This window comes from Cnephaeus nilssonii, assembly GCF_951640355.1.
Source record: "Cnephaeus nilssonii genome assembly, chromosome: 15".
NCBI classification, from domain to species: domain Eukaryota; kingdom Metazoa; phylum Chordata; class Mammalia; order Chiroptera; family Vespertilionidae; genus Cnephaeus; species Cnephaeus nilssonii.
This window is the reverse complement of record NC_137086.1, coordinates 44,887,281-44,914,998: the sequence shown is the minus strand read 5'-3', so window position 1 is coordinate 44,914,998 and position 27,718 is coordinate 44,887,281. Positions and strand designations below refer to the sequence as shown.

The window sequence follows — 27,718 nt, the reverse complement described above, 5'->3', positions numbered from 1 at the left end:
TCCAAGGCCAGCCGCTCTCCGCGGCCTAGGACCGCAATCCGACCACGCCCCCCAGGAAAGGAAGTCCTGGCCTGGGGGCTGGTGATTGGGTGATCTGTAAAGAGGGCGGGGCCGTGCACCGCTCCGCTGGGGGCGGGGCGGGGCAGAGAGCAGGCTTTTCTCGCGAGATTATGCTGGTTCCGCATTTCCTCTCCGCTAGGTGGGGGAGGCGGGTGAGGTGGGCGCCGCAGCTGGTACCCGCTTACACTGGCTCGACCCCGGCTCGGAGCAGCGGCGGCCAGTCCTTCCGCTGTCGGCGGACTGAGGCCTAACTGCTACCTCTCAGTTCCCGTGCGAGCTCCGAGTCCCGACTGCGACAGGGGCCCGCGGCCCCTCCCCTCCCCTCAGAGGATAGAAGATGAGCTTCCTCTTGTGAGTGCAGCGGGGCCGAGGGTCCGGGGCGGAGGGCGGAGGGCGGCGAAGGGGTGACGGGGCGCCTGAGGTGAGGGCCGGCCCTGGGGTCGGGGTGGTCGGCGCTTGGTTTGCTCCGGTTTGGGGTCACGGGGGCGGCTAGGACGTGGGCCGAGGCGGACGGAGATGAAAAGTCGACGCCGCAGAGGAAGCGGAGCGAAGAGACCGGGGAGTAGAAAGGCCCCGGGGCCGTAGCGCCTCCAAACTTTTCCGCCCGAACGGCCCTGAGGGCGAAGGGGCGACCTGGGGGCGGAGCCCGGGCCCCGCCGCGGGCTCCCAGTTTCTCTCCGGTCTGGAACCTTCTCGTAAGGAGGGTCCTTGCTGACTTAGCTTTTTACTCCACCGTTTGTCCAATTACTTTATCGTCAGTGTTAAGTTCCCCCGTGGACACACGCCGCCCCCGGAAAGCGAGGGGTGCGGCGGTGTGAGAAGCATTGCGCTAGCATCTTGTTTATTATTCCCAGGTGGCTCCCTCTACGTAGTACATTGCTTCAACGTGTGTTGTATGAACGAATAAATACCCGTTTTTCGTTACAGACATTACCCACATACTTGGCATTTTTATTAAAATTCAGTATTGCATGGTGTTTCATAACCAGAGTTAATCTAACTAGCTCCTTATCGGGAGAAATTTGGATTCTTTCGCTATTTATAAAGTAGGACTACTGAGAATACCTTGGTCCAGATCGCTTTCCCCCTCTTGATTATTTTGTTAAGGGATCTAGTCTTCAAAGTATGATGATCAGGTCAAGAAGTCTGTATGATTTAGATTTTAATTGCAGACTTCTGTATTACTAGAACAATCTCTCCCATCCCTCCCCCACGTCTTTTTCTAACGAGTTACTGTTTATTTAGTGGTTTGTTTGTGTATGCACGTTGCTTAGTTGCTTTTGGATGTAAATGTGAGGCTCTGTATTTCTTCTGAACTTCGTTTTGTTGATGGACATTTGAGTTTCCACTTTTTGGGTTTTACGAATAATGTTATGAACTTTTACGTACTGTACACATTTTTGTATTGGTGTGTTCATTTCCCTTGGGTATTATACCTGAGCGAGGAATGAGCTACATGGCAATTATGTTTAATCTTTTGAGGAACTGCCAAACTTTTTCAAAGCACTGCACCATTTTGCATTTCCAACAATGACGTATGAGTCTCATTTTCCCCACTCTCTCTCGCTAGCGCTGGTCTTTTTTTTTTTTTTTATAACCATCCTAAGTGGATGTGAAATGGTATCTCACTGTGATTTTAATTTTCATTTCCCTAATGACTAAGAAGGTTGAGCATCCTTTCGTGTGCTTATTGGCCATTTGTATATTTTTGTTTGGAGAAATGTCTATTCAAATCTTCTGACCATTTTTAAAAAAAATTATTTTAATTGTAGTTGACAACTTTTGGCCATTTTTTAATTGGGTTCTCTTTTTGTTTTTGAGTTGTAAGAATTCTTTATCCTTGATACAAGTCACTTATCACATCTATGATTTGCAGATATTTTCTCCCATTTTGTGGATTCTTTTCACTGTCTTGGTGTCATTTGAATCACAATTTAGATGATGATAGTATTTGAATATTGAGCCATCATTCTGTGCCTTCCGAATTTACTTTTCTGTCATTCACAGCTTTCTAGATATAAAAGGCAATTCCTTGTAATTTAGTACTTCCCTAATAAATATAGGGGTTTACCACGTTGAAAAACTTTCCATATTTGAATTTTAGTGTTTTTATAATTCATTTTACTTCTTTTTGTGTGTGTTTTTTAAATTCATTTTACTTCTTAATCTTATTTAAAATTCAAATTACTGGGGTAAAATGAAAGCCCACAGTTTATTATTTTCCCCTTCGTAGAAGTAATTAATCACCACTATCAATTTGATTTGTATCCTTTCTGTACATTTACAAAATGGGCTCCTGCTGTTTATTTGGTTTTGTTTTAACCATGTTTGAGATCTTTTCAAGTAAATACATGTAGCTCTATCATGTCCTTGTATCTTGTTCTTAACTACAATGCAATACTCCATGGCACAGATGTATCATAGTTTGTTTATTCATTCTTCTAATTAGCCTTGTTGTATCGCAAATCAGCAAGCTGGACAAGACACCTTAATCAGCCAATTAGGAGTCATCTTTATTGCACGCAGGTTCAGAGCAGATTACCTCTGTCAAATTCTGAACAAACACAGGAGGGAGTATTTTTTTTTATATCCTTCTAGTTCTTTGTGTAAGACAGCTTGTAACCTTGAATACATATCGTATCTAACACCTGTCACATCTATACAGACAACTTGTAACTTTGAGTACATATTATATCTATATAGACACCTGTAACCTTGGATGAACACTTGGCAGAATATGTGAATTAATATCAGTTATCAGTGTATCAGCCCCTTTAGATGGCTAGCTTGCAAGGTCAGACAGTTAAGTTTATCTTTTCTATTATTCAAGCTAAAAACAAAGTTATATTTTATAGAATAAGAGACTATCTAAAAATAACAGAGTAGTTCAAACAGCAGTTTTAAACAGCAGTTTTCCAAAGGAGGGACCACCATGCTTCAGCCTTAGGATTGTTTCCAGATTTTTCACTATTAAAAACCATCTTGGAAAACACATCCTTACATATATCTAAGAGAGATACTTAGTGGAAGGGATAGATTGAGGAACATTTCAGTGTTAACATATACCGTACTGCCATGTTGCCCTCCCAAAAACACTTTGCCCTTTCACCAATGCTGTATTAAAGCACTAATTTCTCTATACCACACTTAAGGTAATTGTTTTCACTTTTGACACTCCGTTTAAGGAAATATCTTATTTTAATTAAATAGTTTTTCAGATGTTCTTTGGTCATTGTAGTTCTTCTGAATCTATCTCCTTAGCCCATTTCTCTAAAGGGTTCCTTACCTTTTTCTTAACAGATTATGGAAGCCCATTATTAATCCAGTTTATCTTTTGTAGTACATATTGCAAGTACTTTTTTTTGTTTACTTCTTGCTCTGTTACTGAAGTTTTAATTATTATAATTTGAAATTCATCCATTTAAGGTTTTTGGGTTTTGTGACATGTTAGGAAGACCTTCCTTGTGGATGGTGTGAGATAGGAATAAAAATGTATTTTCCCCCAATAACTAGTTTACTTTTACTTTTTCTGCTTAAAACTTCAAAGAATGTGTTGCTTCCACTGTGGTTTGCTTTGATGGCATCCCAGATATTTTGGTATAGAAACTTTTTTTGTGTGTGTTTTTGAGCTATTAGAACCTAGGGCTGCTTCCGTCGCAGCACCATTTTGGGTAGGTGGAAATTGAGGCCAAAAGGTGGTTAGGTTTCTTAAGCACCCACAGAGATTGTGGCAGATCAAGGACTAGCATCCAGGTTTTTTCTTTTTTTGGTTCAAGTGCCCTTTCTATTACACCAGACTGCTTCAGGAGGCATAGGTAAATTGCCTTCTGTGTGACATTGTGCTGCTAATACTGTTTCTACATGAGAAAGAAATTTAAAGCATTCTTTTATTGTGATCATCACCCCCTACTCTTAAATCCTGGCACTTTTCAGGGAGTATTTGTTATTTTATTTTATAGTTTATATTATGCCATTAAAATTCTGCCATTCTGCTGCTTTCTAGTCCTAAAAATTTATATACTTTTTCTTTTAACCTAACAGCAGCAGCCGCTCTTCTAAAACATTCAAACCAAAGAAGAATATCCCTGAAGGGTCTCATCAGTATGAACTCTTAAAACATGCAGAAGCAACTCTAGGAAGTGGGAATCTGAGACAAGCTGTTATGTTGCCAGAGGGAGAGGATCTCAATGAATGGATTGCCGTTAACAGTAAGTTTTCAATAACATCCTACTTTGCTGGTTTATAGGAAGGCTTTGCTAAAATCTTTTTGTTAATGAGTTTTATTTTACAGGTATGTGTAGGTTGTAATATGATAGATTTATCTGTAAAGAAACACGTAAATACATATACATTAAAAACTAGTGTTCTCTTCAGAGTACTTGGTTGTAGCTTTTGTGGTTGAGTAAAGAGACCTAAGAAGCAATGATGAGTGCTTGGGAGAATGCAGCTGAGTAAACTTAAGGAAAAGATTGATAAATGCAAAGATTCCACTTGTGGTGGACCGTGACTTTGTAGGAATCCATCTGTATAGTTGTGTTCCCAATCCCAGCAGCTCTAATTTGCCTACTATGTATACAGAAAAGCCAATTGCAGTTCAAAGCTTTAATCACTTATTTGTTGTGACTTGAGTAGTCATAGGAAATTGAGAGTTTGGGAGAAAATGGTGGAATCTGTAAGCTGAAAGTCACTCTTGAGTTCAAGAAAGTGAGGGCATGACAGGGAAGAATATGCTGAGACTAGAGATTTGAATATTAAGGTTATATCGTTTCTGAGATCAGATCAGTTCTGGGTGATAAGGTTTAAGTCTATTAAAAATTTCTGATGTTTCAGGAATTTTTTAAACTGTTTTCCCACCCGGCGTGCTCAGGGTTGAGTGTCAACCTATGAACCAGGAGGTCATGGTTCAATTCCTGGTCAGGGCACATGCTCGGGTTGTGAGTTTGATCCCCAATGTGGGGCGTGCAGGAGGTAGCTAGCTGATCAATGATTCTCTCTCATCATTGATGTTTCTATATTTCTCTTTCTCCCTTCCTCCCTGAAATCAATAAAAATATATTAAAAATAAATAAATAAATTGTTTAATGGAAAATTTCAAACATACAAAAGTAGAGAAACTAGCACAGTGAATTCCCAGGTAACCATTATCCAGCTTTAACAATGATCAGATCATGGCCAATTCATGACTCTTCTGTGTATCTCACCCTGATTATTTTGAAGTGAATCCCAGACATATTATTTCATCTATAAAGATTTCAGTATCTCTAAAAGACAACTCTCCTTTTAAAGTAATGACAATACCACCATTCCTTTATGGTATCAAATATGCAATCAGTGTTCACATTTCTGTTGATTGTTCTATAAATGTTTCTTTAAAAAAAAAAAAAAGTATGATTGGGCCCTGGCCCTCGTCACTCGGTTGGTTGGGCGTTGTTCCATGCACCAAAAGGTTGCCAGTTCTATTCTCAGCCCCAGGTTGTGGGCTCGATCCCCAGTAGGGGGCATGCAGGAGGCCGCTGATCAGTGTTTCTCTCTCTCACCTCTCTCTCTCTCTCTCTCTCTCTCTCTATCTCTCTCTCTCTCTCCCCTTCTCTCCTTCTCTCCCTCCCCCCTCCCTCTCTCCCTCTTCTCTCCTCTCTCCTCTCCCTCTCCTCCTCTTTCCCTCTCTCTCCCTTCCTCTTTTTCTAAAATCAATTAAAAAAATATATTTACAAAAAATGTATAGTTGGCAGACCGAAGGGTCCCAGATTCCACTGTGGTCAAAGGTATGTACCTCAGTTGCAGGCTCCTCCCCAGCCTGGTCCCTCAGCCTGGCCTGGACTGATGTGTTTCTTTCTTTTTTCTTTTTTTAATTTAATAAATCTTTATTGTTCAGATTATTACAGTTGTTCCTCTTTTTCCTCCCCATAGCTTTCCTCCACCTGGTTCCCATCCCACCCTCTTCCCTTACCTCCCCCACACTGTCCTCATCCATAGGTGTACGATTTTTGTCCAGTCTCTTCCCGCACCCCCCACACCCCTTTCCCCCTGAGAGTTGTCAATCCACTCCCCTTCTATGCCCCTGATTCTATTATATTCACCAGTTTATTCTGTACATCAGATTTTTAATTCAGTTGATCTTTAGATTCACTTGTTGATAGATATGTATTTGTTGTTCATAATTTTTATCTTTACCTTTTTCTTCTTCTTCCTCTTCTTAGAGAATACCTTTCAGCATTTCATATAATACTGGTTTGGTGTTGATGAACTCCTTTAGCTTTTTCTTATCTGTGAAGCTCTTTAGCTGACCTTCAATTCTGAATGTCAGCTTGGCTGGGTAGAGTACTCTTGGTTGTAGGTTCTTGCTATTCATCACTTTGACTATTTCTTGCCACTCCCATCTGGCCTGCATAGTTTCTGTTGAGAAATCAGCTGACAATCATATGGGTGCTCCCTTGTAGGTAATTCACTGTTTTTCTCTTGCTGCTTTTAATATTCTTTCTTTGTCTTTTGCTCTTGGCATTGTAATTATGATGTGTCTTGGTGTGGTCCTCTTTGGATTCCTTTTGTTTGGGGTTCTGTGCGCTTCCTGGACTTGTAAGTCTATTTCTTTCACCAGGTGGGGGAAGTTTTCAGTCATTATTTCTTCAAATAGGTTTTCAGTATCTTGCTCTCTCTCTTCTTCTGGCACCCCCATAATTCTGATGTTGGTATGCTTGAAGTTGTCCCAGAGACTTCTTACACTATCTTCAAATTTTTGGATTCTTTTTTCTTTTAGCTTTTCCAGTTGAGTGAGTTTTGCTTCTTTGTATTTCAAATCTTTGACTTGATTCTTGCGTTCCTCTCGTTTGCTGTTGGGTATCTGTATAATATTTTTTATTTCAGTCAGTGTATGTTTAATTTCTCGTTGGTCCTTTTCCATATCCTCGAGGGTCTCTCTCATATCCTTGAAGGTCTCGCTAAATTTATCGGCCTTTTCTAGGAAATTCTTGAAAAACCTTATAACTGTGGTTTTGAACTCTATCTCCAGTCGTTTGTTTTCCTCCATTTCTTTGGTTTGTGATCTGTTTCTTTGTCTCCACATTTTCGCTGCTTCCCTGAGTTGGTAGGGTAGCTTTGTGTGCTAGGTTTCCTATATGGCCCAGTGGGTCGGCCTCCCCAGTTACCTGAGGTAGACACTCTTGGTGCACCCCTTTGTGGACTGTGTGTACAGCCTTGTTGTAGTTAAGTCTTGATTGTTGTTGGTATCAGTGGGAGGAGTTGACCTCCAGGCCAATTGGCTGTGAGGATCAGCTGTGTCTACGCCGGGAGACAGCCTTATTCAACTAGACTTGCAAAATTGCAAAAGCCTCTGTGCTCAGCTTGGATGGGACAGAGTTTCAGGGTGGAGCCTACAGCCTTGGCTTCCCAACAGCCCCGCCCTATGGGTCTCAGTGTCCCTCAGTGTCCCTCGGTAATCGCTGTAAGCACCTCTGAGAGAAAGGCGCCCTCGAGTTTCACCCGCTGCCAGACAGTCTAGTCTCTCCCCATATGAATCTGAATTCCCAGATTCTCGCCCAGAACTGGGGTTCAGTGCAGTCGGAACTGGGGCTCAGCGCTGTCCGGAGCTTTTGTCTCCTTCCTGCTAGGGCAATCCAGTGGCACAGTCAACAGTCCGTCCTCTGTGCGCATTCACGTGCGCGCCTCCGGAGCTCTGCCTTTCGCCGCTCCCCTGAGTTTCCGCCCCACAGCCCAGATTCCCCCCGTATGAGCCTGGGTCCCCAGAGTCTGGCCTGGAACTGGGGTTCAGTGCAGTTGGAGCTGGGGCTCAGCGCAGTCCGGAGCTTTTGTCTCCTTCCCGCTAGAGAACGCCAGCCAGGCACTCAGCCGCCCCGTCCTCTCCGGCTCCGTCCTCTCTGCACACGCGCACCCGTGTCTCCATACCTCAGGCTTTTACAGCTCCTCTGATTTTCCTTGTGGTTTTCTCTTTCCTTCTAGTTGTAGAATTTCCAGTCAGCTTTCCTGTGGTTCTGGATTATGTCCGTTTTGTCTTTTAGTTGTATTTTTGAAATTGTTGTGCGAGGCTGCAGATTAGGTGTTTACCTATGCCGCCATCTTGGTTTCTCCTGATGTGTTTCTTTCACATCAATATTTCTCTCTGTCTTTTCCTCTCTCTTCCACTCTCTCTGAAAAATCAATGGAAAAATATCCTCGGGCGAGGATTAAAATAAATAAGTAAGTAAGTAAGTAAGTAAATAATAAAAACAAAAAAAAATGTATGGTTGGTTTAAATCAGGATCCAAGAAGGCCTGTTTTTTTTCCTCCTTTTTTTTTAAATTTTAAAAATACATTTATTGGGGTGACATTAGTTAATAAAATTATATAGGTTCCTAGCGTAGAATTTTATAATACATCATGTTTATATTGCATTGTGTACTCACCACCCAAAGTCAGATCTCCTGTCATCATACATTTGACTCCCTTTCTCTCTGGTAACCACCACACTGTTGTCTGTATCTTGAGTATTTATTAATCCTCACCTGAGGATATTTTAGAAAGAATGGAAGGGAGGAGGAGAAACAGAGAGAGAGAAACATCGATGTGATTGTAAGACTACTTCACAGGTGGTAGTATATATTTCTAATGGAATAGCGACTTCACTTTGTTGCCTCGAGCACACACTGGAGATCTAGCCTGTAACTGAGGTATGTGCTCTTCACCGCAATCAAACCGATCCTTCAGTCTGTAGGCCAACACTCAATCCACTGAGCCAAACTGGCTAGGGCTTGAGGTGTTGTTTTTTTTTAATATATTTTTATTGATTTCAAAGAGGAAGGGAGAGGGAGAGAGAGAGGATGAGAGACAATCATTGATTGGCTGCCTCCTGCACGCCCCCTACTGGGGATTGAGCCCACCACCCAGGCATGTGCCCTTGACTGGAATCGAACCTGGGACCCTTCAGTCCACAGGCCAACGCTCTGTCCACTGAGCCAAACTGGCTAGAGCTAGGGCTTGAGTTTTGTTTTTGTTTTTAATTATTAATCAGAGAGGAAAGGCGAAGGAGCGAGAGATAGAAACATCAATGATGAGAGAATCATTGATTGGCTGCCTCCTGCACGCCCCCCACTGGGGATCAAGCCCGCAACCTGGGCATGGGCCCTTGACCGGAATTGAACCCGGGACCTTTCAGTCTGCAGGCCGATGCTTTGTCTACTGAGCCAAACCGGCTAGGGCAGGGCTTGAGTTTTTGATTGATTGTCTTGTTTGTTCATTTGTGCTTTCAGTTTTATATCCCACCCTAGAGAGCTGGTGCTCTCTGACATCCCCCGAGGGGTCCTGGATTGCGGATTGCGAGAGGGCGGTTCTCAGGTGATGCACCCTGGAATCGGGCTCCCTCCTCTCTGGTTCCGGGTGCCTCAACCGAGAACCACAGCTGCCAAGTCACCACAGCTTGGCAGCTCCTGCATTGCACGTCTGCCCCCTGGTGGTCATTGCGCATCATAGCTACCGGTCGGATGGTCACTTAGGCTTTTATATCTGTCTTCTATATGCATAAAAGGCTAATATGCAAAGTGTCCCCTCAGGAGTTTGACCAGGAGACTGGGAGTTTGATTGCTCACTATGATGTGCACTGACCACCAGGGGGAGGCATGGCACGAGGGAAGGTCCTAGCCAGTGGCTGGCAGCTGGGGAAGGAAGGCCCTGGACAAGGAAGGCCCTGGCCGGCAGCCGAGGAAGGAAGGCCCCGATCGGCCCTGATCGCTGGCCAGGCCTAGGGACCCTACCCTTACATGACTTTTGTGCACCGGGCCTCTAGTATATAGATAGATGAGTGAAATCATATGGTTCTTGACTTTTTCCATCTGACTTACTTTGCTTAGCATGATATTCACAAGATCCATCCATGTTGTTGTAAATGGCAATATTTCATCTTTTCTTATGGCTGGGTAGTATTCCATTGTATATATGTACATATGTTTCCCCTCATTATAGTCTTTTTTCTTTGCTGTTTTGTTGTTCTTAAAGACATTAGTTCATTTGTTCTCCACAGTGTGAATTTTATTGATCATCCCAAGAAACCAATTATGTTCTGTTCCTCCTTTTATTTCCTGTAACTGTTAGATCTAGAGCAACACTGTCTGATAGTACTTTCTGTGATGATGCAAGTGTTCTATATCTGCACTGTGGCCACTTGAAATGTGGCTAATGTGACTGAAACTGAATTTTAAATTTAATTTCATTTTAATGTAAGTGGCTATATGTGGCTAGTGGCTGCCATGTTAGCACAGATTTGGAGCTTGGATTAGTCAGACTTGATTTTGTTTGTTTGTAAGACTACTTCATAGGTGGTAATCTTATCTAATAAAGAGGGAATATGCTAATTGACCCTCACGCTGTCACAAAGATGGTGGCGCCCACAGCCAATAAGGAGGGAATATGCTAATTGACCGCCCACCCTCAAATATGGCGGCGCCCACAGCCACAAGATGGCGGCGCCCAGTCCCCTCAGCCCCGCCGGGGCACAGCAGGCACGGCAAGGCTGGGCCCGCCCCACGCGCCTGCCTCCGGAGTCCTCCAGTTCCCTAACCCCCCAGCCGCCCAGGGGTGGCCCAAGGCGCAGGCAAGCCTCAGATGGTGACTGCCCAGCCGCCCAGGGCCGCCCAAGGCTCAAGTAACCAGGGCCGGCCGAGGCTTGCACTGCCGGCAGTGGCAGCAGCAGAGGTGTGATGGGGCGTCGCCTTTCCCTGATCGCCGGGTCGCCTCCTGACCCTGAGGGCTCCCGGACTGTGAGAGGGGGCAGGCCGGGCTGAGGGACGCCCCCCTCCAGTGCATGAATTTTCATGCACCGGGCCTCTATTACTAGTATATACTTTTAATGGTATAGTGACTTCCATAGTGTTTAATTGTCTTTATGTGGTATATTATTAATCAGCTATTGATAACTGTTGCCTTGATCAGCACATCTGATAGAAATATAATGTAAGATCCAAATGTAATATAAAATTTTCTAATAGCCACAAAAGAAAAATTTTGCTTTTTTTCAACTCTTAAAAAGCCATTATTCATATCACTAAGAGAAAAAAACAAGGTGCAGCCCTGGCCAGGTAGCTCAGTTGGTTAGAGCATCATTCTGAAATGCCAGGGTTGTGGGTTCAATCCCCCGTCAGGGCACATACAAGAATCAACCAATGAATGCATAAATAGGTGGAACAACAAATTGATGTTTCTCTCTTTTTCTCTAACAACAAACTTCTCTCTGACAATAAACTAATTGCTAAAATTCTGCGGCAGAGCAAATAATATGTTTTTGCCTATCTGACAAAAAATAGGTATAATTTTGAGTCATTCACACCAGACAGCTATTGTGTTGACTGTTGTCATTTTTAAATTTTATAATTTAAGGGAAAAAGAGGTCAGTGCCCCTGACTAGTCAGGTATTGCATATTTTAAAATTTCTTGTAGCACACTGGTTTGAAAATTGCTGCTTTAGATTTATAAACTAAACTAGCATACCATCTGAGCATACTCTTTGTTTTGAATGAATATTGAGTGCCTAAGTATTGCTTTCTTAGAAACATGACTAAAAGTAAGGTTTGTAAGTGAGGGAGTTTTGTACAAAGTTCCTTTAATATGTTTTTAAGAAATTTGAAAAAGCCCAAGTGGATTTTTAGGTACTCCTTTAGACAGGGAATGAAACCATTTTTAAAAAACTTGTGCGGTTTTAAGGCTTATGTGGTTCGCATTGTACAGAGTGTAATATGCTTCACTCAGTTGTTTCACTCTCCTTCTTCCTGTTCCATTTTTTTTGCAGATCTAGCTGAAGCTCCTTTACAAGTACTCCCTGACGACTTCAACTCTTTAATATGTTATCTTTTCTGAACTCTCGCACTTATTGTTGGCCTTTGTATAACTACCTTCTTATATATTGTATTACTCATCTCTTGTAATTTTGCCCCTTCTGGGAGAATTCAGAGTAAGGGACATTATCCTGTGTCTTTTTTTTTTTTTTAATGTCTTCAATATGTATAGCCTCAATTTTTTTTAATACATTTTTTTATTGATTTCAGAGAGGAAGGGAGAGGGAGAGAGATAGAAACATCAATGATGAGAGAGAATTATTGATTGGCTGCCTCCTGCACGGCCCCTCCTGGGGATTGAGCCCACAACCTGGGCATGTGCCCTTGACTGAATCGAACCTGGGACCCCTTCAGTCTTCAGGCCCACTGAGCCAAACCAGCTAGAACTAGCCTCAAATTTGTTATGATGAATTGGATTTTTTAAATGACTGTTCATAACTGCCAATACACCTCCCTCACAGTGTATTTCATAACACTTTTCTGATGCAAATGATAATTGTCTAGTCCAGATGAATAGAAGCTATGGCTTTTTTCATTCCCTTGGATGTAATCAAATTGTGTATTCTAATGACGTATAGTCACCATTAAGTTAGAATTATCTCTGATTTTTATTTTTCTGCTGTTACATGCTGGTTAAAAGCTTAGTATATTAAAAGTGAATGTATATTAAAAGTTAACTTTACTTAGGTGTTACAACTTACAAAGAAAAGAGAATTTACAGTATCATTGGATCGTTGAATTTCCCAAGGATTCAGCCAAGAATTTGTCTATTTTTCTTTCAACTGAGAGGTCTGATGGTGGTGTGTTTACATAGATATTTTAACACAATTCTGCTATTATATTTCTAGCTGTGGATTTCTTCAATCAGATCAACATGTTATATGGAACTATTACAGAATTCTGCACTGAAGCAAGCTGTCCAGTCATGTCTGCAGGTCCAAGGTACATATTACTGCATTTTATATAGGAGTACTAAGTAAAGCTAATCACTAATTGATAGAAATTAAATAATAAAGACTTTTTTCTTATCTGTGTAAAAGCAGTTCAATTTTATGGATTCTTGAATACTTACCTATAAGCTTTTAGTTATTATTAAATACTTTGGCATTTGGTACTTAGTGTTTGATTTCCTAATGGCATTACAGTAAGGAGTTGTAAAAGGAAAAGAAATTTAGAACTCTGTTAACATGGTTCTGTTTTTTAAATTAATTCTTGAAATCGAGTTTTTAGTTAACTTTTTATTATTTGATTCCTTTTTCTTGTGCTTATTTAGTGTTAATTACTTCCAACTGTGCTGTGTTAGTTATTTGGCTTAACCTTTTGCACTCGGATGTCGAGTGTGACTCGACACGGTTAGCATTAGAATAAAGGAATCGAGAAAAAGCAAACGAGTGCAAAGGGTTAGAGATGCTAGATTTTTAAAAAATTGACTATAATAAATTTCAAGAAATACTGAGAAAGAGATGGAACTCTTTCTCAAAAGAGTTGTTGTCAAAGTTTGATGGTGTGTGATTTACGTGTTTCCTTCCAGTCTTTTCAATATAGTAAATGACTGAATTTACGTCATGGTAGTTGGTGTCAAGATATTTATTTACCTCTTGGGGAAAAAAATTGTCTTTTCTGAATTTTCTACAGGTGTAAAGGATAGATCTCCAGGCAGTTGGTAATCCTATCTTCTATACTAATAAAAGCCTAGGTGGTCGTCACACCCTCACACTGTCACAATCCATCACCAGGGTGGGTGGGGCTTGATGCTGCGTGCGCACCGTGGGGGCGGTTCCTGGTTGCTGCTCCACACGGCTTCCACTGGGGGTCCCGTGGTCCCACGCCCACCGTGGAGGCGGGAACCCGGGCCGGCCTACCTCTTTGGGGCAATCCATCAAGGAGCCCCAGATGGGTGGGCGGGGCCTACCTCTTTGGGGCAATTGATCACAGGGCTCCCACACTGTGAGAGGGCACAGGCCAGCCTGGGGGACCCTCCCCCCCCCCAAAGTGCACGAATTTCATGCACTGGGCCACTAGTTTTTATTATAGTATTTTAGGAGGGATTTTTAAAAAATATATTTTTATTGATTTCAGAAAGGAAGGGAGAGAGAGATAGAAACATCAATGATGAGAGAGAATCATTGATTAGCTGCCTCCTGCACGCCCCCTACTGGGGATTGAGCCCACAACCTGAGCATGTGACCTTGACCGGAATCAAATCTGGGACCCTTCAGTCCGAAGGCCGAGGCTCTACCCACTGAGCCAAACCAGCTAGGGCGAGAGATGTTTTTATTTTGTGTTGTTTTAAGTTTTAGTTCTCAAGCTTCCTTAAAGAAATTTAAATAAATAAGAAAATTAAACTGATCTATGGCTTAAATACTTTATACAGTAAAGTTTTGTATAAGTCTTTTAATCATTCTAGTTAAGCACACCATCTGAGCATACTCCTTGTTTTGAATGAATATTGAGTGCCTAAGTATTGCTTTCTTAGAAACATGACTAACTTACACCCTTTCCAAGAAACAGTGTTTTATAATGTAAAAATGTTTTTATTGATTTCAGAGAGGAAGGGAGAGGGAGAGAAAGATAAACATCAGTGATGAGAAAGAATCATCCATTGGCTGCCTCTTGCATGCTCCCCACTGGGGATCGAGCCCATAACCCGGGCATGTGCCCTGAATCAACCAAGACCTCCTGGTTCATGGGGCAACACTCAACCACTGAGCCATACTGGCTGGGTAGGGTTTTATGATCTTGACTCTATTGGTGATAACTTGGTGACCAAGGAACTCAGAATGCGGTGATCCATCAGTCCTTTCCCCAGTCCTCACAGACAGAAATATAGTTCATTTATCTTTCCCAGGGCTATGCTAGAAAACATCCATTCTGGCACTGCCAGCTGCCACATTATCTTCTCTTTTTCTTCCAATTATAACCATCACTTGTCAAAATAATTCAATGGGAAACTCTCAGTAATCTTAAGTAGAAGTTTAGGTAATTTACTAAAGATATATATGTATATATATATGTATGTATATATAATTTCTGTTGACAAAATGTGAACCTACTTTGATTATAAGTTGCACATTTGTTAATGTGAAAACTTTATCAATAAAACCTTTCTCTCCAGATATGAATATCATTGGGCAGATGGTACTAATATTAAAAAGCCAATCAAATGTTCTGCACCAAAATACATTGACTATTTGATGACTTGGGTTCAGGACCAACTTGATGATGAAACCCTTTTTCCTTCTAAGATTGGTGAGTTACTGTTGTATAACTGTTTTTCTTTTTAAACGATAAATGTGTGCTTTTTAACGCTCTATTTTTTAAAAATGTAACAGAGACTGTCAATTTTTTCTGCATAAGATTATAAATGTATATTCCTTTCAGAGATGTTTGTGTCTGCCTGTGTTTCTTCACCAATACTGGTTGTTAGTCACTGAAAAAAATTTTTATAATTTAGGTAAATAAGTTAGTTTTAAGGTACATTTTTAAGATATTGATGAGATTTAGCATTTTTTCTTGTATTGATCATTCTGTTTTATCTTTATATCCTTTGTTCATTTATTTATATGTTAAGGATATTAGCTTTTTGTCATAAATGTTGTATGTATGTATTTTTCCCTAGGTTGCCTTTTGTCTTACTGTGTTCATCAAGTGATTTTGCTATATATAACTTTCTTATTTTGTCTTATTAATCTTTTCTTTAATGATGTCTGGGTCTTAATCAATGATTAGAAAGGTTTTTTCTACTTCACTATTATAAAAATATTTATCCATGTTTTCATTTAGTACTTTTGTGGTTTTGTTTTTACATTTAAATCTTTGTTCTGTCAGGAATTTTTTTCTCATTGTTCCCTTTATTTTTTCCTCACTTAGAATGGTAGTCAGTTTGTCCAGTACTATTTATCAAATACATGTGTCTTTTCTCCCCTGGTCATCAAGTTGTCACATATTTTGGAGTCTTTTAATCTCTTTATCTGTTCCTATAGAAATTCCATACTGTTTTAATTAACCATGGGCATATATCTTTGAGCATCTTATAGGGCTGGTCTCTCTTCCTTGCTCTTCTTTTTCAGAATATTCACGACTATTCTGGGATATTTGTTCTTCCAAAGAACTTAGAATCATTTTGTCAAGGTAAAAAAAAAAAATCTTTGTGAGATTTTTATTATTATTTTATTCAATTTGTAGATTAATATAGGGATTCTTGTTCTCTTGACAATCCTGTACCTTCCTATCCTAGAATAAGGTATATTTCTTCATTTACTCATGTCTCTTATTTGCTATATCCTCTTATAAAATTCTATAGTTTATGCTAATCCTTCAAGTTTCTTAAGTTTATTCCTAGGCATTTAATTTTTTTTATTAATATTTGGTTTCCAGTGGTTAGTGTTTAGTATATAGAAAATCTGTTGATTTTTATATAAACTTTATCATTGACCACCAGATGTTGATTATTCCTATTGTTTTGGGTTGTTTTTTCTTGAGTTTTTAAAGTATACAGTTACATCATACTAATGGTAATTTTGCCTCTTTCTGATAATGTATATTTCTTGTGTAACTCTTACCTAATTGTACTTACAACTAGTACTTCCAGAGCAGTGCTGACTAATGGTGATAATGGCAGACATCCTTTTCTCGTTTCCTTTTATGAGTGCGTCTAGTATTTTAGCATTAAGCAAGAATCTTGCTTTTGGTTACAGGTGTGTGAATTGTGTTGCTAATGGCCATAAGGTTTTCTCCATTTTTTTAAAAAAATGTTCTCCTAGAAGAGTATTTTTATTTGCTAATATTTTGATTAAGGTTTTGGAATTGGTATTTATGGATGAGAATGGTCCTTGTCATTTTCAGTGTAAGGGTGTCTTATGAACAACATATTGTTGGATTCTGTCTTGTTTGTTAAATGCCAGAAAGTGGATGGCACATAAACAAGAGAAATTTATTTCTCAAAGTTTAACCCTTTGCACTCGCTCATTTTTCTCGATTCCTGCTACCGTGGAGTCACACTCGACATCCGAGTGCAAAAGGTCAAAGGCTGAAAGTCTGAGATCAGGTGCCAGCATGGTTGGGCTCTGGTGAAGGCCCACTTCCAGACTGCAGACTTTTCACCTAGTCCCCACATAGTAGAGGGGCAGCTCTCCGAGGCCTCTTTTTATAAGGCCATTAATCCCATCCATGAAAGGTTGGCCCTCATGACCCAATCACCTCCCAAAAGCTCCACCTACTAATGCCATCAACCAGGGCCGTGGTGGGCAAACTGCGGCTCTTGAGCCACATGCGGCTCTTTGGCCCCTCGAGTGTGGCTCTTCCACAAAATACCACGGCCTGGGCGAGTCTGTTTTGAAGAAGTGGCGTTAGAAGAAGTTTAAGTTTAAAAAATTTGGCTCTCAAAAGAAATTTCAATCATTGTACTGTTGGTATTTGGCTCTGTTGACTAATGAGTTTGCCGACCACTGAACTAGGGGATAGGACTTCAACATATGGATTTTGCCAGGAGGTAGGGGGGGAACAACACAAATATTCAGACCATAGCAGATTCCTTTTTTGCAGTCTAACTAGAGGTTTTTCAGAAGTTATATCATGTTACATTTTTTCTGTTTGCTATTGGTCAACTTTTCTATTAAGCATTTTATTTGCTTAATAGCAAATAAAGATTTGTTATTATATAGTGACTATGCTTGAATGTTTCTGTCAAATTCAACTTGAAAGTGCTTAGATTAAAACAAGTATTTCTTTATTCATTAAAGTTTTCTGAAGAATACTTTTGACTTTATTCTCTTTTCTCAGCTTCCCATTCATCAGTAATTTATCCTAATGTTCTGGCATTCTTTTCCCCCTCATTACATTATTACTATATACCACATTTACTTATGCCAATTATCTACTTAGACAAAATTGTTTATTCACTTTTAAACTAGTATATCCAAGTTATATCTGTTCTTTTTATTAGCAAGGTGCCCATTTATAAATTTTGAAAAGAAATTTGACATAAAAATCCATCTTTTCAGTACATTAATATAAGACCCATTTCAGAAAAACAAGCCCATAAGCTTCAGAATAATGTTTGAAAGGGCAGGTTGTTAGCCAAGACTCGGGGTGGGGGGAAATCCCCCACAAAAACCAGCTTATAAGAGCAAAATTTCAAGCTAGAAAGGACTATTTGAGAAACAAAACAACATATTCAGGGAAGGAAAAAGTGTTTAAGCTTTTGTCCTTGAAAATTTAAAGAAAATGTTTCAAGAGTAAATGTTCTGGAACAGACCATTAAGGTTATTTGGATGCAGGTACCTTCCTATGTGTTTATTTACTATACTCAGTGCCAATTGTATTGTCATTCACCTATCCCTGCCTTCTAAGAGACTTTGTCTTGTTAACCAAAATTTTCAAGAATGTAACCAGTTGCATCCCTACTTGCACTGCTTGGAAAGAGATTACCAAACCCTCTCCCTGTTATTTTCTAAGGAGATACTTATTTTCTTGGAAAAATAGGGAGCTGCTTTTCCTCCCTTTTTTCAGGAAGTATATTTCCTTCTTAGACTACAGAAAAATGAAAATAGCACTTTAATAAAATAAAATAAAGTTTATACTCCTAATTTAAGAAAACTGGCTTTTCAGAGGAATTCAAGAAGATAAAATTACTTGTAAAACAGTAGATTATGATGACCTGAAGTGTGCCTTTTCTTTTTCTTAGGGCAGTTTCTAGTCCTAGTTGAGTGTGTAAATTTTTTTTAGTTACAGATTACAAAAAGTAAAAATTTTCTATTTATAGTCAAATGCTTAATATTGTTACATTTTATCTTTTTTTTTTTTTTTTTTAAAAAGTGTTGATTTTTAGAGAAGGGAACGGAGAGGGATAGAAACACCAATCGGCTGCATCAGCACTCCCTATTGAGCCCACAACCTGGGCAAGTGCCCTGACCAGGAATCGAACCTGCAACCTCTTGGTTCCTGGGTCAATGCTCAACTGCTAAGGCACACCGGCCGGTCTGTTGCATTTAGTCTTAGGAAGGAACTCTTCAATATTAACCACAAATAGGCTTATTTTAATTTTGATTCAGTAACATTTTATATATAAATTTTGAAACCTGTGCCTGCTATTTTAAGATAGAAAATGTGTGGTATATGAGCATACCTCATATGCTTATGTTTGGGATTCCTTTTTCCCTTGCCTTTAAAAAATGTATATATGGCAGTAGGCTTGTATTTGTGAATGTGCATGTTTGTCTTTTGGAGTTGCTCATGGCTATATCTAAAATTTCTGCTGTTCAGTTAGATAAAAGACTAATGGATATATATTTATATTTATTATAGGTGTCCCATTTCCCAAAAACTTTATGTCTGTGGCAAAGACCATCCTAAAGCGTCTGTTCAGGGTTTATGCCCATATTTATCACCAGCACTTTGATTCTGTGATGCAGCTGCAAGAGGAGGCTCACCTCAACACCTCCTTTAAGCACTTTATTTTCTTTGTTCAGGTAAGTTGAACCATGTTGACTTTGGTGTTCTTCGACTTGAACATACTTGGCTTGGTAACTTTAATAAAGAACAATTTATAGAATTTTATTTATAGATGCAGAGCTAAGTGTAAGCAGCGTTCTCTTTTCTACTTTATTTCATTGATGTGCGTAGCAGCATAGAGTGCATCATCTCCATTCTGGGTTTCCTGCCTCTGGCTGCCCAGGTCTCTGGTTAGCTTATGACAAGGAGCACCAAAAACCCAAGAAAGCTTGTCCATACCCTTCTGATCCATCACCACTGCTGGTAAAGGGACGCAATGAAAAACATCTGAAGTTGGGTTGTTTCATGAGATATTTATGCCTGGAAGAGAAATATTTAGAAGAACCTGTTACATGTTGTCTTAGGTTCAGTGTCTAGAAGTCCCACATAAGGCCAAATGTTATGAAGTTTTAGCAGCTAGAATCTTTAAAAATCAAAATAATCACATTGTTTGAAAAAGATGTGGAAGAATTGGGACTTCTTTAGTCTCGCTTTAGAAATACACAATTCTGTATGCAAAATACAAATACGTCTAGATATTTTTTGGTGGAAAACCCAGCAGCTTTATAGTAGACTAGAGGCCCAGTGTGTGAAATTTGTGCACTTGGGTGGGAGGGTGTCCCTCAGCCTAGCCTGCGCCCTCTCACAGTATGGGAGCCCCGTGATCGATTGCCCCGCAGAGGGAGGCCCTGCCCACCCACCGCAGCCCACCAGTCAGTGGCCTGGGCCTCCCTCTTTGGGGCGATCAATTGTGGAAGGCCCCCATCCCCCCGAAAGATTGCCCCGCAGAGGGAGGCCGAGGCGCCTCCCCTCCCCCCATTGATTGCCCCACCGGCTGGTGGCCTGGGCCTCCCTCTGTGGGGCCCCCCCAACCAATCGTATCACACCCGCCTTGGCTGGCCTGGCGCCATTGCATGTCATAGTGTGGTCATCTGGACAGTCGTTCAGCTGTTCGGTCAATTTGCGTATTACAGTATTATGTATCACACAAAGGATAATGTACTGTGCTCTTCTCTATCTTCCTTCTGAGGTAGTTGTATGGCATAGATATAGAATCCTATCTAATAAAAGAGAAACATGCAAATTGACCGTACCTCCACTACGCCCACCAGCCAATCAGGAGCAAGTATGCAAATTAACCCAACAAATATGGCAGCAGCCACAGAGCTGGAGAGAGCAGGAGGCTTGGGTTGCCCCTGGTGATGGAGGAAGCCAAGCTTCCTGCCCTGGCCTTCGCTCAAGGCTACAAAGTTGCAATTATAGAAGATAAATAAATCCCAGATACCAGGGCCTCCGCTTGGGTTGCTGGGAGGGCGTGGCCAGCCTGCAAACTACCACAGGCCCCTTGCCCAGGCCGCCCCACGCCCCAAGGGAACCCCCACCCTGATCCGGGACACCCTTCAGGGCAAACCAGCCAGCCCCCACCCGTGTACCAGGCCTCTATCCTATCTAATAAAAAAGTAATATGCAAATTGACCATCACTCCAACACAAGATGGCTGCCCCCATGTGGACACAAGATGGCTAGCAGGGGAGGGCAGTTGTGGGCAATCAGGCCAGCAGGGGAAGGCAGTTGGGAGGGACCAGGCCTGCAAGGGAGGGCAGTTGTGGGCGATCAGGCCAGGAGGGGAGAGCAGTTGGGGGGGACCAGGCCTGCAGGGGAGGGCAGTTAGGGGTGACCAGGCCGGCAAGCGGGGGCAATCAGGCTGGCAGGGGAGTGGTTAGGGGGTAATCAGGCTGGTAGGCAGAAGTGGTTAGGGGCAATCAGGAAGGCAGGCAGGCGAGCAGTTGGGAGCCAGCAGCCCTGGATTGTGAGAGGGGTGTCTGACTGCCCATTTAGATAGAATCGGGCCTAAACGGGCAGTCGGACATTCCTCGAGGGGTCCCAGATTGGAGAGGAGGCGGGCTGGGCTGAGGGACCCCCCCCAACCCCCGTGCACGAATTTCATGCTCCGGGCCTCTAGTCTATAATAATAAAAGTGTAATATGCAAATTAACCAAACAGTAGAACGACCATCTGAATGACCACACTATGACATGCACTGGCGCCAGGCCAGCCAAGGTGGGTGTGATGCTATTGGTCAGGGGGCCCTGCCATTGCCCCATGATAGCCCTGCAGAGGGAGGCTCAGGCCACTGGCTGGCGGGGTTGTCGATCGGCGCAGGGGGTGGGGTGTCTGGGACTATTGATCATGGAGCCCTGTGATTGATCGCCCCAAAGAGGGAGGCCCAGACTACCAGGCCGGTGGCACTGCAGCGGGTGGGCAGGGCCTCCCTCTGCGGGGCGATTGATCACAGAGCCCTGGGTGGGAGGAGGCCCAGGCTACCCATCCAGTGGTGGGGCTTGCGGACTGCGAGAGGATGCAGGCCAGGCTGAGGGACACCCCCCACCCCCGAGTGCACAATTTTGTGCACCAGGCCTCTAGTATAGCTATAACTATGAAAGGAGAAGGTCTGCTGCCCTGAGGTGACCACTAGCAAAGGTTCAGTGTAAAGTTTTCAGATAATTCCTATGTAAATGCAAACACATACAATTTTAATGTTTTACCCAGTGAGCATCATGCTATTATAGTTGCTTATTTAGTAAGTCCTCTATATTTTAAAAAGGAGTAAAAATTATTCTATTTTAAAATGTTCACAGAGATCATTTCATTATTTCTTTCAATTTCAGAAAACTAGTGTTGGGAATACTTTCTCTGAATGACATTTACAGAGTTTTAATTTTAGATCTATTTTTAAATTTTATTTTTCTTCTCTTTTTAGGAGTTTAATCTGATTGATAGGCGTGAGTTGGCACCTCTTCAGGAATTAATTGAGAAGCTTGGATCAAAAGACAGATAAATGTTTCTTCTAGTACACGATTACCCTCTTGCTTCATCTACTGCTAGAGCTATCTCATTACTATCTGTTATAGACTAGTGATACAAACTTTAAGAAACAGGATAAAAAGACAACTATTGTCTCTGCTGATAAAAATTGTCCCAAAGTTAGGTTGGCCTAATACCTTCAGAGTGAGAAATTTAGGACACAGCCAGATTTGAGGCACTGTGTCACCACACTTGTTATTGTCACTGAGTCACACTTTTAATATGTGATGGTTAATCTGTAGTTTATCAGTTCACATATTATTCTTTTACTAAAGAAAATGCTTTAGTTTGTTTCAGGTTATAGCATAATGGATATTAAGAATTTTTACCAATAATTTATTAACAAGTTTCCACAACAAATTTGTTAATATCTCAGTCAGATAGGTTTTATTCTGCTTATAGAAGAGGTTTTTTTTAAGTTTCTTTAAGGTTTAGAACAATTTGTGTCACTTTGGATAAACATGTTGTTTGAAGTTATATACTAGTGTTTTTATAGATAATACATAATATGTATATTTTTTCAAAATCCATGATTGCCATTTAAATCATATGACATGTGAGAGTAACCAAAGTTATTTCTAAAATGACTTTACTTTTTAATCTTAACCTTTTGCACTCGGATGTCGAGTGTGACTCGACACGGTTAGCATCGGTAGCAGGAATCGAGAAAAAAGCGAGTGCAAAGGGTTAATTTGGGATTTTATTCACATATGAACCTATCTCAATATTTAGTAGTATGTTCATATTAGAAATAATTGTTTTAAGGCATCCAAGGTGGTCTTGAAGATTTTTTTTTTTAAATACTTCGTTCAGATTAATTTGAATATATAGCTTTTGGCTGACAAAAAGCAAACTTCCAAAAAATTAAGACAAATTTAGGCCTCAAACCACTATTTTCATTCACATTGTCTTTCAGAAGGCTTTGAAATTCTGGATAGAATGGAAAATGCTCAGATTACTTGATTGTTTTTGAGTTTCCTTTTTTAAAAAATGACTTCTATGTGTTTGGGTTGTGTGTGTGTTTTTTTTGTGGCTTGAGACTTAGTAAAGAATACTATAGAGATGCATCAGCTTTATCCCAATAAGGATAAAACTTAAGGAAATCACACACACACAAATTTGAAAAAAACATCTTGAAAGGTGTACACATTTTATAACACAGTTAAAAGTTTGATGTTTCCTATTCTTGTGTTTGTGTGTTTAAAGGAGACAGCATGGGAGGAATAAGAAAAAAAGATCTTCATTCTGTTAATAGTTAAAGGATGGATTGAGCTCCCCTGAGGGTTTTATCCTGTGTTAATTATTGTATCAAAACCTGAATTTATTCTCTTTCTATTCAGATAAAAAGGATCTTCCCTTTAATGCAGAAAAGATGATTTTCATTAGGCTTCTAGGATTTCGTGAACTCTGACGGTTTAAATGTATTGAGGCACAAATATATTAAAGACTTGCCAGACAGCAACCACTTTAAGTTCACCAGCATTCTGTTTCAGAGTTGTGACTTTTGCATAGTACTCACCAACTTCTTGATGGCTTTGGCAAAGGTTAGCTTTGATAGTTTTGTGGGGTTTTTTGTTGTTGTTATTTATTTTTATTATTCCACTAGAGTATAAGGAAGAGAATTACTTAGAAACTGTTTTTATAATAACTCAATTTCAATAAATTATTAAATATATTCAGGATTTTAAAGGAAACAAAACATTTCATCTAATTAGGCTGAAACCGTACCTCATTGTTTTAGGAATTAGAGTGGGATAATCACCTATGAAAAAAAAAGAAAAAAGCCCTCTATGAAACATTCCATGGTCCACATTTTAAGTTGATTCAAAGGTCCCTGTCAGGCTGTATATATGTTTATGTTGATCCTTTACAAACAAGAAGGCAGGTTTCTGGATACCACTGAGAATGTTACTGCCTGTCAACTTTAAACCTTAGTGGCTTTAAGTCTGCAAGGAATAAAGTTAGATTTCTCAACTAGGGTTGCACTTGCATCATCATTTCTAATATTTCAAATATTCTCAAACAAAAGGGTTCTCAATTTTCTCCATCTATTTTCCATGATAGAAATCCTCCCTCTCTTCAAGACTCAGCCCAAAATGAACCAAAGACTGTAACGTTAGAATAACTATTAAAGGCAGCGTACTAGTGACAAATAAAATTGTTGGTAATTTGAGACTCAGAATGGCCTTTTTAAAAATGAAAACATTACCAGGTTCTCATACTAATCTGGCTTAGTCAGCAATGCATCCAAACATCAGTGTTAACATTACTTGTTTATATCCAAGGCCAGGGAGTTGAAGGCAGGAGAATTGGAGGAATGCGGGGGGAGGATGGCCCCTTCTTGACTTGGCTAAGGGGTCAACTTCTGGTAACAGTTGTAAGAAATCTATCTTTGACTCTCATTTTTGACTCATCTCTCTGTGCCCAGCATATGCCTGTTGGACAACACTCCCTACCCTGACCCCTCCCAATCACAAGCCATCTCTTGTCAATGTGATCCACTCATACCTGATAACAATCATGGGGTGGAGGGGGAGTGCTTTATAATACGCAGTTAATCCTTTGGTCCTTTTATTTTCAGGCCTTTAAAAAAAATGTGGATAGTGATGTGCAGATTTTTGTTTAAATATTGTACTAGTTTTTGTATCGACAACCAAATGTATCATTTATTCTTCTCTAGACTGAATAAAGTGATTTTAGAGGGCTTCCAGCTTAAAAAAAAAAAAAAAAAGTATTTCCTTTAATCTTAAGACTTGTAGAACCCTTAGCTCATGTAGCTGCCTGCTCAAGAAATGCAAATCTGTAGTCATCATGACTCTGATAACAAAAAAAGGAAAGTTTTCCTAGTCATGTGAGGCAAGAGCAGCAATCCTGGTGCTGATTTTAACTTTTGCAAACATCGTTGAGGTTTCCTGATTATACTGTTGGCTTTTTCTCTGAGCAGTGAGGTTATACTAGAAGTAGAGCTTCAGAGAAACATTATTACCTCACAAGCATAAACAAATCAGGCCCACAGAATGTAAGTCCTAGAGGTTTTAGAAGCAGCCCCAGGCACAGCACTGGTGTTACCCTGTGTAGTTAAGGAGGCCGTCTGCTGTCTGTAGAACTCCAGCCTAAAAAGTGCTGGCCTGGGACACCAAACTGAGCATCTTCAACAGGGACATTATTTCCTCCTGATATTTGTTCAATAAGTGGATTTACTATTTATTGTAGAATTCTGGCAAGGAGGGAAAATAGTAGTCCCTCAGTCTTCCTGTATTTTTGCATTAGATTTTGATATTTCAGACTATATAAGGTTTTTGGGGATATTACATGTGATTGTAATTTTACTGAAGCAACTGCATTGAAATTCACTTGGGTTTTCCCTCATTATCAGATTCTATTCCAAACAAGTATTCTGTAAATCCAGATAGACTGCTGATTTATTATGTTTGGTCTACATCAAAAATAGCTTGTATAAGTTAGTTTTGGTTACCATCTAAAATATTTTTAAATGTTCTTTACATGAAAACTTACGTTGTATTTTTAAATCTTTAGGGGCTTTATCTATTTTTCTAAGTCAGTTAACTGTACTTTAAAAAAAGTAATTTGTATCTACTTTTGTAACTTCATCAGAATAAAATATATTGAAAGAAAGAAATGACTAAGGTATGTGTCTCAACACACTTATTTGTGAAACTTGAGAATTTTTGCAGCCCCTGCAGAAGATTGTCTTTGCTTATCATTTAGTGGCTAAAATGTTTTCTTAACTTTTAGAAGAAAGGGTACAGTGTCTAAAGTACATCCCAGAGAAAAAAACAAGTAGTTTCATTTCTACCTTGCTAACCCAGATCTACATTCCTGGCTATCAGATTGAGAAAAGGGAAGAGGAGACTGGACTTAATTTTCTGACCTTGAAATTGAGTACTCAGCGATCAGCTGCCTCTTGCACACCCCCTACTGGGGATGTGCCCACAACCAACGTACATGCCCTTGACCGGAATCGAACCTGGGACCCTTGAGTCCGCAGGCCGACGCTCTATCCACTGAGCCAAACCGGTTTCGGCAGTGCTAGAATTGTTTTGACCTTTGTTGAGTAAAGTTAAAAACTTCAATGAATGTGAAATAAAAACTTAATGACTGTGGCTAAATACGGGTAAGTTACAGTCAGTTTTGGAGTTTTTGGACAGTAATATTTTATTAGGCTTAAAAAATTGACTATAAAAATGTTAAGTATCTAATGGCTAAATTTGAAAGCTGTTTCAAAATTTATAAATGAACTAGAGGCCCGGTGCACGAAATTTGTGCATGGGGTGTGGGTCCCTCAGCTCAACCTGCACCCTCTCCAATGGCGACGGGCAAGCAGGCCTTGCTGTCTGCTGGGCCCGCTTGCCTGCTCGCCGCCGGCAGAACTGAAAGGACTGGGGGACTCCAGCAGCAGGCAAGTGGCGCAGCCGGACCTGCCTGGAGGCGGTCCAGGTGCGCTGCCTGCCTGCCGCCCCCCGGGACTGGGGGATTCTGGCAGGGCTGAGGGGACTGGGCGCTGCCATCTTTGTGAGGGAGTGATGGTCAATTTGCATATTCCCTCTTTATTAGGAGGATACTAGAATAAACCAGATCGTCTTTGGCCAGAGTCCCTCTTCAAAATTGCACAGTCAGAAACAATGTCCAAAACATGCCTTAGACATTCTCTATCAAATACTCCATTGCTATCTGGCTAGGTATGGACACCTCAACCTTCATCTTTACCACTGACCACCAGATATCAGTCTGAGCTCCCAAAAGCTAGGTGTGTGTGTCCTGACCAGAATAAAGAATTTTAGGGGGGAGAACCAAGATGGTGGCATAGGTAAACACCTGTATCTGCCACCTCCCACAACCACATCAAAATTACGACTAAAATACAGAATAACCATCATTCAGAACTGCCTGAAAGCTGGCTTAATGGAAGTCCTACAACTAGAGAAGAAGAAAGCACACTGAGACTGGTAGAAGGGGTAGAGGTACAGAACACACTGGTCCGGCACACAAGGGTGCCGAATTTTTTAATTAATTGGGAGAGAGCATCTCTGCAGAGGCCCCTCATGAGGTCAAGGGGTGCCAGCTCCACACCAGACCCCCAACCCAGGGTCTCAGAGCTGGGAAGAGAAGTCACTGCAACCACGAGCTATAAAAACCAGTGGGGATTGTGGCTGCGGAACACGGGAGCTGCCAGAGACCCAGGTGTCCCTAATAAAGGGCAGGTGCACAAACCTACTTGGACTCAACCCCTATGAGCTCCAGCACTAGGAGGTGTGGGGGACCCAGACACATACAGGGAGGAACTGGATTATCTGGCATTCGGGCAGGAACTCAGGGTGGCTTTCTCCCAGATAGGGGTGCTTGCAGGGGTCATTGTTCCTGTGCTGGGACCTCCCCTGTCACAGGGCTGACTGGCAGCCATATCTGAGTCCCCATCAACCTGGCTCAAACTGTTTTCTTGGCCCTGGTGATTCCTTGAGACCCTGCCC

General features: G+C 41.0%; 1 protein-coding gene across 2 annotated transcripts; it reads left to right on the top strand.

The window, feature by feature from the left end:
- The first annotated feature begins 169 nt into the window (after window positions 1-169).
- MOB1A (MOB kinase activator 1A) lies at window positions 170-26,128 on the top strand. 2 transcript variants are annotated; one of them, XM_079791576.1, is made up of 6 exons: window positions 170-411; window positions 4,105-4,268; window positions 12,722-12,815; window positions 14,989-15,122; window positions 19,179-19,342; window positions 22,126-26,128. In XM_079791576.1, the coding sequence occupies exons 1-6, from the start codon at window positions 398-400 to the stop codon at window positions 22,201-22,203; spliced, it is 648 nt and encodes a 215-aa protein (XP_079647702.1). In that variant the 5' UTR covers window positions 170-397; the 3' UTR covers window positions 22,204-26,128. The 2 variants fall into 2 exon arrangements, with proteins under 2 accessions (XP_079647702.1, XP_079647701.1); XM_079791575.1 differs by having other exon boundaries at window positions 4,102-4,268.
- The last annotated feature ends 1,590 nt before the right edge of the window (window positions 26,129-27,718 follow it).

Coding starts and splice junctions, on each gene's coding strand:
- MOB1A (XM_079791575.1), top strand. Junction 4,269..12,721: donor TGAATGGATTGCCGTTAACA/GTAAGTTTTCAA, acceptor TTATATTTCTAG/CTGTGGATTTCTTCAATCAG. Junction 15,123..19,178: donor CCTTTTTCCTTCTAAGATTG/GTGAGTTACTGT, acceptor TATTTATTATAG/GTGTCCCATTTCCCAAAAAC.